The sequence below is a fragment of the Phalangium opilio genome, unplaced genomic scaffold (genome assembly GCF_054372755.1).
Source record: "Phalangium opilio isolate 3A_F unplaced genomic scaffold, DU_Popi_V2 ptg000063l_1, whole genome shotgun sequence".
Taxonomy (NCBI): Eukaryota; Metazoa; Arthropoda; class Arachnida; order Opiliones; family Phalangiidae; genus Phalangium; species Phalangium opilio.
This window is the reverse complement of record NW_028324180.1, coordinates 5,270,535-5,281,270: the sequence shown is the minus strand read 5'-3', so window position 1 is coordinate 5,281,270 and position 10,736 is coordinate 5,270,535. Positions and strand designations below refer to the sequence as shown.

The following is a 10,736-nucleotide window of genomic DNA, read 5'->3' as shown; positions in this document are numbered from 1 at the left end:
TCGGCTCGTCGCCTTCGTCCGTCATTTTTGGTCCCACCATATTGATTGGGTGTCCCGTTGTAAATTTTGGAAACAAGCGGTTGACGATAGAAAAGGTATTTATGATTCTACTTAATTTTAATATCAGTACTAGATGTATCTATAGTGTTACATTTTATAGGATTATCAACGCTCATTAAAAGCGTGGAGAGCAGTTGTGGTAAATTGCGATCCATAAGGCTATTTTTTAATTATTGCAGTCTTTGAAGAATCTTAAAACGTTAGCAACTGCAGCTGGCTTTCTCAGCTTGAAGACCAAAAATTCAATGGTAATGTGCAATTTTTATAATAATACCAATATTTAAAAAAAAATTAAGACCCAAATTTCCACTAAATAAATATAAGACAAGTATTTGTCCCTGAACGCACTCACTCAGGCAGGCAGGTGGGCTGAAAAACCCCAGGGTGCATATTGACGACAGTCAGGTACAGCTTGAAATGTTAGTGAGTACAAAACTGGGCAACCTCTTATCTCTCTCAGAGCAATGGCTAGAGATAGGACGGCGCCTAGCTTTGTATGTACTGATATTTCATGATGAATTTGACAATGGAACGCTGCACTGCAACCCGTACCGTTCAGTTTGATTTCTTTAGTGGACGTTTCTAACAAAGCGATGTAGCAAAGTTCTACCATGGATAAAGAATGCGCGTGCGGAAATTTGTTTTCACGCTATAGGATAGGCAACTCCCTATCTCGAACGACAGCTTATTCTGTATATACTCTGTTACAACATCGGTTGTCAGCACGCGCAAAGCTATTTCTCTATGTAACTTAGCTTCGTGCGTGCTGTCAAGAGACATAAAACTTTAGGATCTTCAGGATTTAAAATATCCGCGAGTTTTTTTAGCTCGAGTGCACGGACCTCTAGGCCTTAGTTTCAAATAGGTGTACGCTGTAGGCAATTTCAAACGTATTTTAAACTAAGGCCTAGAGGTCCGTGCACTCGAGCTAAAAAACCTCGCGGATATTTTAAATCCTGAAGATCCTGAAGTTTTTTGTCTCTTGACAGCACGTAAAAAGCTACGTTACATAGAGACCTAGATTTGCGCGTGCTGACAACCGATGTTGTAACAGAGTATATACAGAATAAACTGTCGTTCGAGATAGGGAGTTGCCTATCCTGTAGAGTGAAAACAAATTTCCTCACGCGCGTTCTTTATCCATGGTTCTACCCCGTACAAGGAGGCTTAAAATCTCTTTATACTCGGTTTCTGTCGGAATTTAGGGACATACTCCCTTTCCTATGAGATTTTTCATTGACATTATGTAATAATTCGCCTTATTTGATTCTGACTGAAACTGAATATCTACATGAATTTACTATGGTTATTCTTGAATATACACATGTAATTGAAACCTAAATTGATTTTTCTTCAGTGGGCCTTGGGCCTGCTAACTCTACTGTATATTGAAACTGTATATTCATTGTTAACTTGAATAAATTCATGGCAATAGGAACATCATAACTATAGGAGTATCCATTGATGTTTATAGATATCAAAATGTATCGTTGCTCTATGTGTGGTGTCAACAGACCATCATTCAAGAAGCTTCTAACTCATTATAGAGATTTACATATTCATGACCCAAATTTTAAAATCACTTGCAATGTAGGAATTTGTTCAAAACCATACAATGTCTATAAATCTTTTACAAGCCATGTTAAGCGAAAACACAGCCTAGAGTACCTTGAAATTGAGGATGGGATTCTGCCTGACTCTTTAGTTATTGAAAACCAACACAATGAGCCCCATATTAACGAACAGACCAATAATGTGAACGCAAATGAAATCCAAAATCATGAAGATTCTTTAGTGAATCTACGCAAAAACATGGCTTTGATGATTCTGAAATTGAGGGAAAAACATTTGCTTCCGCGCTCAGTTGCTATGAGCATAGCTAATGATGTCAGCGTTATAGTTGAAAATGTTAAAGAGTTGTGTACAAACTCTGAACCTGGTGAGATTCCAGAAGTAGAAACTCTAACTGATGTTATAAGAAGTGACTACAAGCTAAATAGTTTCTGTAAGCAACAGCTTGAGCTTTTGTCCCCGATCGAGTACAATTTGGGGGAAAACTACCGTAATGGCAAAACTTTTAAGGATACCTTTCAGTATGTAAATATTTTAAAGCTACTTGAGAGAATGTTGTCTTTCGATGATGTATGGGAAGAAATCCAAAAATATGCATTGGAAGGAAAGCGGGAAGGAGAGCATAGTACAGTTAGTGATTATGATCAAGGCCAAATATTTATGAACCACGAAATATTTAAAAATGAAAAGTCGTTATTGAGAATCCATTTATATACTGATGAGCTAGAGTTAGTAAATCCGCTTGGGTCTAAACGAGGAAAGCATAAAATTAGCTTATTTTATTTTTTTCTCGGGAATTTGCCACCTAGATTTAGAAGTAAATTAAGCAACATTTTCCTAACAATAGTAGTGAGGTATAAGCACGTAGAGAAATATGGATACGAGCCTGTACTTGATCCACTTATTCAAGATCTAATTACTTTACAATGTGAAGGAATATTTATTAAAGAACGAGGTGTAGTAGTTAGGGGCGCTTTGGCAACTATTTCGGGTGATAATCTTTCTTCGCATCTGTTAGCTGGCTTTAAACAAGGTTTCAGTCGCGGAAGAATTTGTCGACACTGCATGGCTGTTAAAACAGAATTACCTGAAAAGTTTTTAGAATCTGATTACTCGATAAGAACAGAAAAAGCCTACTTGTACCAAGTTGAAGCAGTTTCTGAAAATATTGCTAACGAGGCTATTTACGGGGTAAAAAAAATCACCTTTCCTTTCAATTCCTGGATTTAAAGTAACGGATAGCTTCCCCCCCGACATTATGCATGATCTATACGAAGGAGTTATACCACTTGTTTTGAAAGTTGTTCTTTCTGGCCTCATAAGTGCTGAAGTTTTTTCTTTTGAAAAAATGAACGAAATTTTAACTCTTTTTGAGTATGGTAGTGAAGATTCTACAAATAAATCTGGCATCTTCTCAAAGGGGATGATTTTTAAAGACAACCATTTAATTGGTTCAGCCGCCCAGAAGAGCTGTTTGTTCTACATGTTTCCTTTTTTATTTGGTCCTTTTGTTCGTGAAGATAATATCCACTGGAAACTATATTTAAATCTGAGAGAAATAGTTGATATTGTATCTGCCCCTGTTATAAACATAAATTGGCTAGCTTTTGCTGCCGACATGATTGAACGTTTTTATCAGAACCTAAAGTTGTTGGCTCCAACTAAATTCACTCCAAAAATTCATTACATGGTTCACTACCCAAGACTTATCTTAGAATATGGGCCATTAAAGAGACTAGCGTGCTTTCGCTTTGAAGCGAAGCATCAAAAAATCAAACAAATAGCCAGTAGATGTAGAAACTTTACTAACATTGCAAAAACAATAGCTGAAAGAAATCAGTACGCCCAGTGCCATGACTGGAGTGGGAAAAACGGCCTTCAAAATGACGATTTACAAAAAAGGTTAAAATGCATATTGTTTTCAACCTTGCCCTACGATCTTAAACTTAAAATAAGAGAGTGCAAGTATCTAAATGTTGAATGGGAAAACCTATCAATTTTAAAAGCTAAAGAAATTAATATCAATTTAGTTTCATTTAAGCTATGTACATTTATAACGGTTGACCTTATTCATGGTGAAGATATACCATTATTTCTAAAAATATCTCATATTCTGAGAATTGGCGAATGTTGGCTTTTATGTGGGAAAGTTTTTTATGTTGAAAACTATAACTCACACCTTCATGCCTATGAGGTGAAGGATTCTAAACATTGGAAAGTTATTCGACCTGGGGCTGAAATAGATTACGCTTCAATGAATGAATACAGAATTCCTTCTGCAAAAAATCTCCCGTTAAAAACATTTATTACTATGAGATATAGACCCTGTCGTTAATTATCGCGTGAGACACGTAGACACTTCACGAACTTGTTTACAAATTAAATCGTTCTATAATGAGAGCAGGAGTCAAGAAGCTATTGCGTGTCGTTTGAAAAGCGAAGGAAGGAAATTAAGCTGAATGAACCATTCACAATGAAAAACCTATCGGAAAATATTAAGAGAACTTTCAGAAAAGATATATCTGGGATACAGATTTATTCTGAAAAGTGGAAGACATTCATTGACATTGATAGTGACGAAGAAGAAAGCCCACCTGATGGTGTAGAACTAAATATATTAGGATCTGAAAATATCGAAGTCGCAGCTTCAGTATCTTCAAGGTAGGCTATAATAAACCCATTTACAAAATACTTATATCAGACGTGAGTTTCGTAACATTATTTCTCCTTTCATCCTGTAGTAACCAAGAGATACCGAATCTTAGAGCCACAGTTGCGAATCCAGAGGAGGAACCAATTACTACTACGAGCGGAAGATTAACACTTCCTCTAGGATATAAGGTTCCAACCTTACCTAATCAAATTCAAGAATTAATTGATCAGAAAAACCCAATTGTTTTAACTGAAGAGAGATTTTCGAATAAAATAGTTGCTCTTCTTTATGAGGATTTAAGTCGCTACACTATGTAAGTCTGATATAAATAATTACAGCGTCATTTATAACTTTACCCATATATTTAATTTTACTAGATATCCAACCCATGATGAGTATAATAGAGTTTGTCAGGCTTTGGTATCTCAACACCGCTTTTTAGTTGATCGTCTTAAAATTGGAACCGAATATGTAAGTACGGTGGTATTTACAATATACATATAAATATATGATGTGTGTTTGTGAAAGTAATCTCCCATTTTTTAGGGCACTTGGTTAGAAAGTTTGAAGTCCAAATTTGAGCGGGAAAGGCGGCATTCCACTCACTTGCAGATTGTAAAAGATGCTCAAAAGAAACACGGGCATTCGAACAACAGACGGAAAATAAACGACCCAGATCAACCAGTGCCAATGAAGAAAATAAAAAGATTTCAAATATTGGTACATAGCAAACATTTCATGTAGGTTTTAGAACTTTTATGAAAATGTTTTAATTATTTTAGGAGGATTGCTTTGAAGTTGAAATTAGCATAGCTGCTCACATAAAATGTCTTCAGGAGGAATGGAAGAAAACCAAGTCATAGTGGATGAAAAAATGAAAAAAACTTTTCAAGTTACGCGAAAAGTTTGCGTTGAAAAGTCGGTGCCGGAAATCATAGAAAATTATCCAAATTTGACTGACGAACAAGAAGTAATATTGATTATAATTATTAAGCTAGGATATTTAATACATTAGAATTTCCCATTAAATAATAAGTTGATGTCCCTATATAATTAGATATTGAAGGAGTTCCAGAGGACCATTAATTTTGACTTTAACCCTGAGAAAAAAATCGTCGATTACATTCGTCCTATTACGGGAAAGATTTTTGAATTGACTAAAAAGTCGGATCTTTTTGAGAAGTTGAATAATCAACTTTTATCAAAGAAAGATTTTGTTACGACTGAAATATATACAGGTAGAGATTTTTTATTTTCATTGAAATATAAATTTCATAACATAAATTAATTGTTATCATTAGAAATGGAAGTTGGCGCAAGTTTACTTTTATTGCCGTTGATTTTTAAGGAAAACCCGAAAATGCTTTTTACTTTAGATGTAAGTAAATTTTTCATCATCTATTGGTTGTTCATATACACATGAATATTGATCATAGATATTTAATTAAATGCTATTCTAGGTTCCAAACCACGAGCATGCTGTGGTATATATTCAAGACGCAGACTATTTCAGAAAACCCGTGAAAGTAGTTTTGGAGACTGTAGAAATTTCATCGAGCAGTGTTATTAAAGGGTTTGTAACGCTCTTTATGACCTATTATGCGTTTGGTATTGATTACTCTCCAAAGTTGATGAAGACATTACAGTTTATACAGAAAGTAGTTCTCGAAATTGAACCAGGACTAAAAAAATTACCAGTAGCAATTAAAAATGCGGTTAACAAATTATATGCATAAAATTCTAAACCTCTTAAATTGAAAAATTTTCATTGAAATTTGTTGTACTTGTGAACCTTACCTTGTAAATTGATGGTTATAAATGACATTTGAGTTAGCTATAATACTGACTTTGTTTTTTTATTATTATGTGTTGTTTTCATACCACAACTGCTTCATTTTTGAGCGCAATTCGGGTTTGAAAACAACCTTAAAATGGTTTTACATAACACCATTATAAGAACGTTTTGAATCCATCAAAGGTTTCTAATAACACCTTGTAGAAGAACGTTTTGAATCCATCAAAGGTTTCAAATAACACCTTGTAAAAGAACAATTTGAATCCATCAAAGGTTTCAAATAGCACCTTGTAGAAGAACGTTTTGAATCCATCAAAGGTTTCATATAATACATTGTAAAATATGGTTTCTTCAGAACCTTTATTGGTTTGGGTTAATACCATATTAAGTAGATATTAAAACTCTTAAAGGTCTCAAATAATACCTTGTTAATAAGAGAGGTTTTTCCAGAACCTGTATAGGTCTTTTTCATACCAAAATTGGTACATTTTGCTACCTACAAAGGGTTTGAATAACACCTTTCTTCAAAACAGGTTTTAAATAAAACCTTTTGAGTTTGCTTTAACACCATAATAAGTACGTTTTGAAACCCTTTCAGGTTTAAAATAATACCTTGCTTCCGAAACAGGTTTTTCTAGTACCCTTAATGTTACCATTTTAAAACCTTTAATGGTTTTTTTGAGTTAATTAAGGTCGCAAATACTACCTCTTCTTAAAGGTACTTTTCCGTACCTTCATATAAAGGTTTTTTTTAGTACTTAAAAAGGGTCGCCTGGGGACGCAAGCAAAAATACCTTATTTGGTACGGAATAGTCACTTTTTTTTTACAGTGTACGCTTTTAGTTTTTTTTACCTCTTGGAAATTCTATAATTAAAGCAAGATTCGTGGTTTTTTTCTCTCGTAGCAATAGCTAGGCCCTACAACCCTCCCTCCGCTCCCTTTTCACAGCTATTGCCAAGACAACTCCGAAATGAACCTTGAACCAACGTAAACCTTAAACTTTCTCTAGGGCCGATAATTTTACCTAGTCATGAATTAATCTTAAGGTAATATGAAACTATTCATATTACTCTATTCATATATCTCTGGCAGGACGTGAAACCATCTGATACGTAACATTAATTTTAGGGTTTACTACGGGTTCATTTTTTTAGGAATCCGGGCGCTTAACATCCCCTTTAAAATGTCTATACTCTTTCCAAAAGCAGAACAGTGACGTCAGTCAAGTTACTGACGAATCTCTCTCTTTTTCTAATCATAGTATCGCTGACCTCGTACCAGCCGTTGTCTTTTCTCACAAAGTTCACATAATGTCCCTCGGCTAACGATTCACCTTTATGAATAATCACCCCTTTAGTTTTAAAAAGCATCTTGTTCATTGTGACTTTTTGATTTTCGAAACTCGATATTTTGGTCGAAATCTTAATTGGTCGACCATCTTTGTAATCGCCACGTAGAAGACATCGAAATACGTACTTTCCGCTGGATATCAATACATCACGCTCTTGTATTGTAGGATTATCACAAAATACGCATCGCATTTCTGTTAATCTCATCCTTTTTTCTAAAGATTTCCAATCAATTTTATCTCGGTTTTCTAGTGGAAGATTGAAAATGTTGCTTTGAACAATGTTTTCCGAATTTTGTTCAACTTGACATTTGGGGCATTTGGTAACGTTTCGAGACTTTGACCAAAAAAGATCTTTTAGAGCCTTAGAGTAATTGGCTTCCATTTCTTGGCTTAGTGTCGTCAAGAGCACCATCAAAAATTCACTGGCGTCTTGTTGCTCATTTAGCGAAGTGATTACCAACAGCTATTCTCAGTTCCAGCCCTTTACGGCTAAAACTACCTTGAGAACTCTCGATGTCGTTTATTGCGTTACTGAGGCAGCGTAAAACTGGTTTTTCTACGAATGATCCGTTGTAAGATTTGACCAATTCTCTTAATTCGGGCACTAATAACAGTAGTTGCAAAACGCTATTTGAATATCATGTTACTGGATCATCATTATTTAAACCTTTCACGGGAAAACTATCCAAACTGTTGGTCTTTCCTTTTCTTCTTTGGCATTTCCTGCGCCGTCTCGTCACATCTCTCTTCCTCGCCTTCTAAAAGGCTTTTAGATAGAGTAGGTGCACTTCTTTTTCTACCTCGGCTTTGTTTTGACTCCGTTATTTTCAATAGAGGCAGATCTGGCCTATATTTTTTGCGAAGCCTGTTATATTCCATAATGGCTCGTCCATCCGCCTTAATTTTAGTCGGATCGAACTGTAATAGATGGAGTCCGGCTAAAGACGTCACTCTTGATAAAGCGACGTACGCCATGCCGGTTCCGAATAAATTCGGACCTAAATCCATAATGGCGCATTTTAAACTCATGCCTTGGCTTTTGTGTATCGTAATAGCGTACGCCAGGATGACGGGAAACTGGGAGCGCTTAATGTAAATTTTAGCCATGATCAAAAATTTAACGCTAATTTTCTCAACTAAAAAATCGGAGATATCGTCGTCGTTATTCGGTTCGCGATCTACTCTGAGAAAAATACCAGTAACGTTTCCTTGTTCGTCCTTCTTGAATCCAGTTACGAAACCCATCGTACCATTTACAACGCCTTTTTCAAAACTGATATTCCTTCTGACCATTATTCGGCAGCCAACGCAAAGAAGTAACTTGCTCTCCAAACCGCCCGTTTTGGATGGTTCGTTTTCTAGCCTTTGCAGCCTCCCGAGAATGTTTTTATTCATTTTTTTGTCACAGTCTGCCAGTCTATCCTGACAAGGAATGCTTTCAACTTTCTCGCCGCTTTTTCGCAGCATTTCAAAGTTGAATTTTTCGCACATGGCTAATTTAGGCATCAAACAAGTTGGTTGAAACCCTTCATTGGACAGCTTAATGAAAAGCTCCATAGCCACCTCGATGTTTTTTCCTCTAGCAACCAATCTAGTTCCTAAGGTTGCTACATCAGCTTCGGAAATATTTCCAATTCTAACTCTGCTTAGAATGTCGCCGTAACTTTGGTCGTTGGCTTGTCTAACATTTTGCGTTAGTTCATCATATTTAAAAAACTTCCAAAAATCACTTCCTCCGATGCAATTGAATCTAAGTCTGGCTTCTTCGGAAGTGATTTTGATAAACGCGGGATTTCCTTGAACCGGAGGCAATTGGAAAAAGTCTCCCAAAACAAGGATAAATACAACTCCACCAAATGGTTGGTTCATTTCCCAAAATTCGTTCAGCCTCAAGTGAACGTGAGTCAGTAAAACCGACGAGACCATGGAAATTTCTGTTAAATGTGGACAGACGAACGGGCTTACCCTATTAGCTATCCAGTATGATATGTCGAAGATGTTTCCCCGCGGCGATGAACTTTATAACTCTCTTTTTGTTTTTATTACTCTTTCTAAGTCCTTGTCAGTCGCTCTGTAACCGTTTTACTATAAACACATGTAAACCTTTAGCTTATTAAATTCGTTTCTATTAGATGTAAAATCTCGTTACTTTCGTTGATTAATTTAATTAGGATAAGCTTAGCGCTCTGCACACTACTATTAACAGGTTATGGGCCCAGCACGCTTCCACTGCGCGTAAAAGCACATTAGAAGCATCCTAAAAGAAGAAGTTCAAAGTTAATTTTCGGAACAAGGAAGTTGAACGAGACAGAAAGCTAAGATGGCTACGCAAGGAGACGAATTTAAAATCACTCGCTTGTCAGCAGAGAAAGCGAACTATCATTCATGGGCGATTCGTATGAAGGCGGCACTCATCAGTAAAGGATTATGGGAAGCCATTGATCCTGGCTACGGACCTGCTATGTCAGATGCCGAGAGGAAGACCAATGACAAAGCAATATCTATGTTATTTTTACTGGTTGAAGACAATTTCTTGGACGACATTGGAATTCATCAAAGAGCGTCAGCTGCATGGACCACATTAGCCGACATGCACACAAAGTATGGTCTTTTACACATTTTGCAACTCATGAGGGATTTGTTCAATGTTAATAAAAAGACAGAAGAAAGGGTGCAGACCTATTTGGCTAGAATTATGGATTTGCATAGAAAACTAGAAGCATGTGGATACGGGTTTACTGACAAAGAAGTTGCGTTAATTATGTTATTGGGCCTTCCTAAATCATATGAGCATCTCATTTTGAATTTGGAGCATGATGTGACATCTTTAACCACGCAAACAGTCAAAGCCAGACTCGCTGTTGAAGAGAAACGGCAAGATAGACTTGAAGAAGAAGAAAGCCAAAATGGCGTCGAAGGACTTAATGGCGGAAAAGCTTTAGTCACCCGTAAAAATACAATCCAGAAAAACACCAGAAAGATGAAGAAGCCAACAAATACGCGTTTTGTTAAATGTTTTTGTTGTAACGAATTTGGCCATATAGCGAGCGAATGCCCCGACTACGAAAGACAATATAAGGACAAAGTCCAAAAAGAAGACGTCGCATCAAAAACTCAAGAGCGAAAGAAAAACGCCGCTAAGAAGGTTCAATGTCAGACGACTGACACCAATGAAGAAACCGCATTAGTTTGCGATAAAGCACTTTATCTAAATGCAAAGAAAGGAGCCGAAGTTAACTCGAACGTTTGGTATCTGGATAGTGGAGCAACGGATCATATGTCTTCTCGCAGGGAGAATATGACT

The 10,736-nt window shown here is 36.3% G+C and overlaps 2 protein-coding genes across 2 annotated transcripts; both read left to right on the top strand.

Annotated features, from left to right (window-relative positions):
- The first annotated feature begins 1,542 nt into the window (after positions 1 to 1,542).
- On the top strand, positions 1,543 to 2,862 carry LOC149662806 (uncharacterized). The gene has a single exon (XM_089842326.1). The coding sequence runs from the start codon at positions 1,543 to 1,545 to the stop codon at positions 2,860 to 2,862; it is 1,320 nt and encodes a 439-aa protein (XP_089698452.1).
- A 2,249-nt stretch (positions 2,863 to 5,111) lies between these two features.
- LOC149662805 (uncharacterized) lies at positions 5,112 to 6,301 on the top strand. The gene is made up of 4 exons (XM_089842325.1): positions 5,112 to 5,255; positions 5,343 to 5,523; positions 5,587 to 5,663; positions 5,746 to 6,301. Exons 1-4 carry the CDS (start codon positions 5,112 to 5,114, stop codon positions 6,019 to 6,021), a joined length of 678 nt encoding a protein of 225 aa, XP_089698451.1. The 3' UTR covers positions 6,022 to 6,301.
- The last annotated feature ends 4,435 nt before the right edge of the window (positions 6,302 to 10,736 follow it).

What these genes read in the sequence shown, in the direction of transcription:
- LOC149662806 (XM_089842326.1), top strand. Translation starts at nt 1,543, where the DNA reads ATGTATCGTTGCTCTATGTGTGGTGTCAACAGACCATCATTCAAGAAG.
- LOC149662805 (XM_089842325.1), top strand. Translation starts at nt 5,112, where the DNA reads ATGTCTTCAGGAGGAATGGAAGAAAACCAAGTCATAGTGGATGAAAAA. An exon ending in ATTTGACTGACGAACAAGAA is followed by an intron (nt 5,256 to 5,342) that starts GTAATATTGATT and finishes CTATATAATTAG; the next exon opens with ATATTGAAGGAGTTCCAGAG. An exon ending in AAATGCTTTTTACTTTAGAT is followed by an intron (nt 5,664 to 5,745) that starts GTAAGTAAATTT and finishes ATGCTATTCTAG; the next exon opens with GTTCCAAACCACGAGCATGC.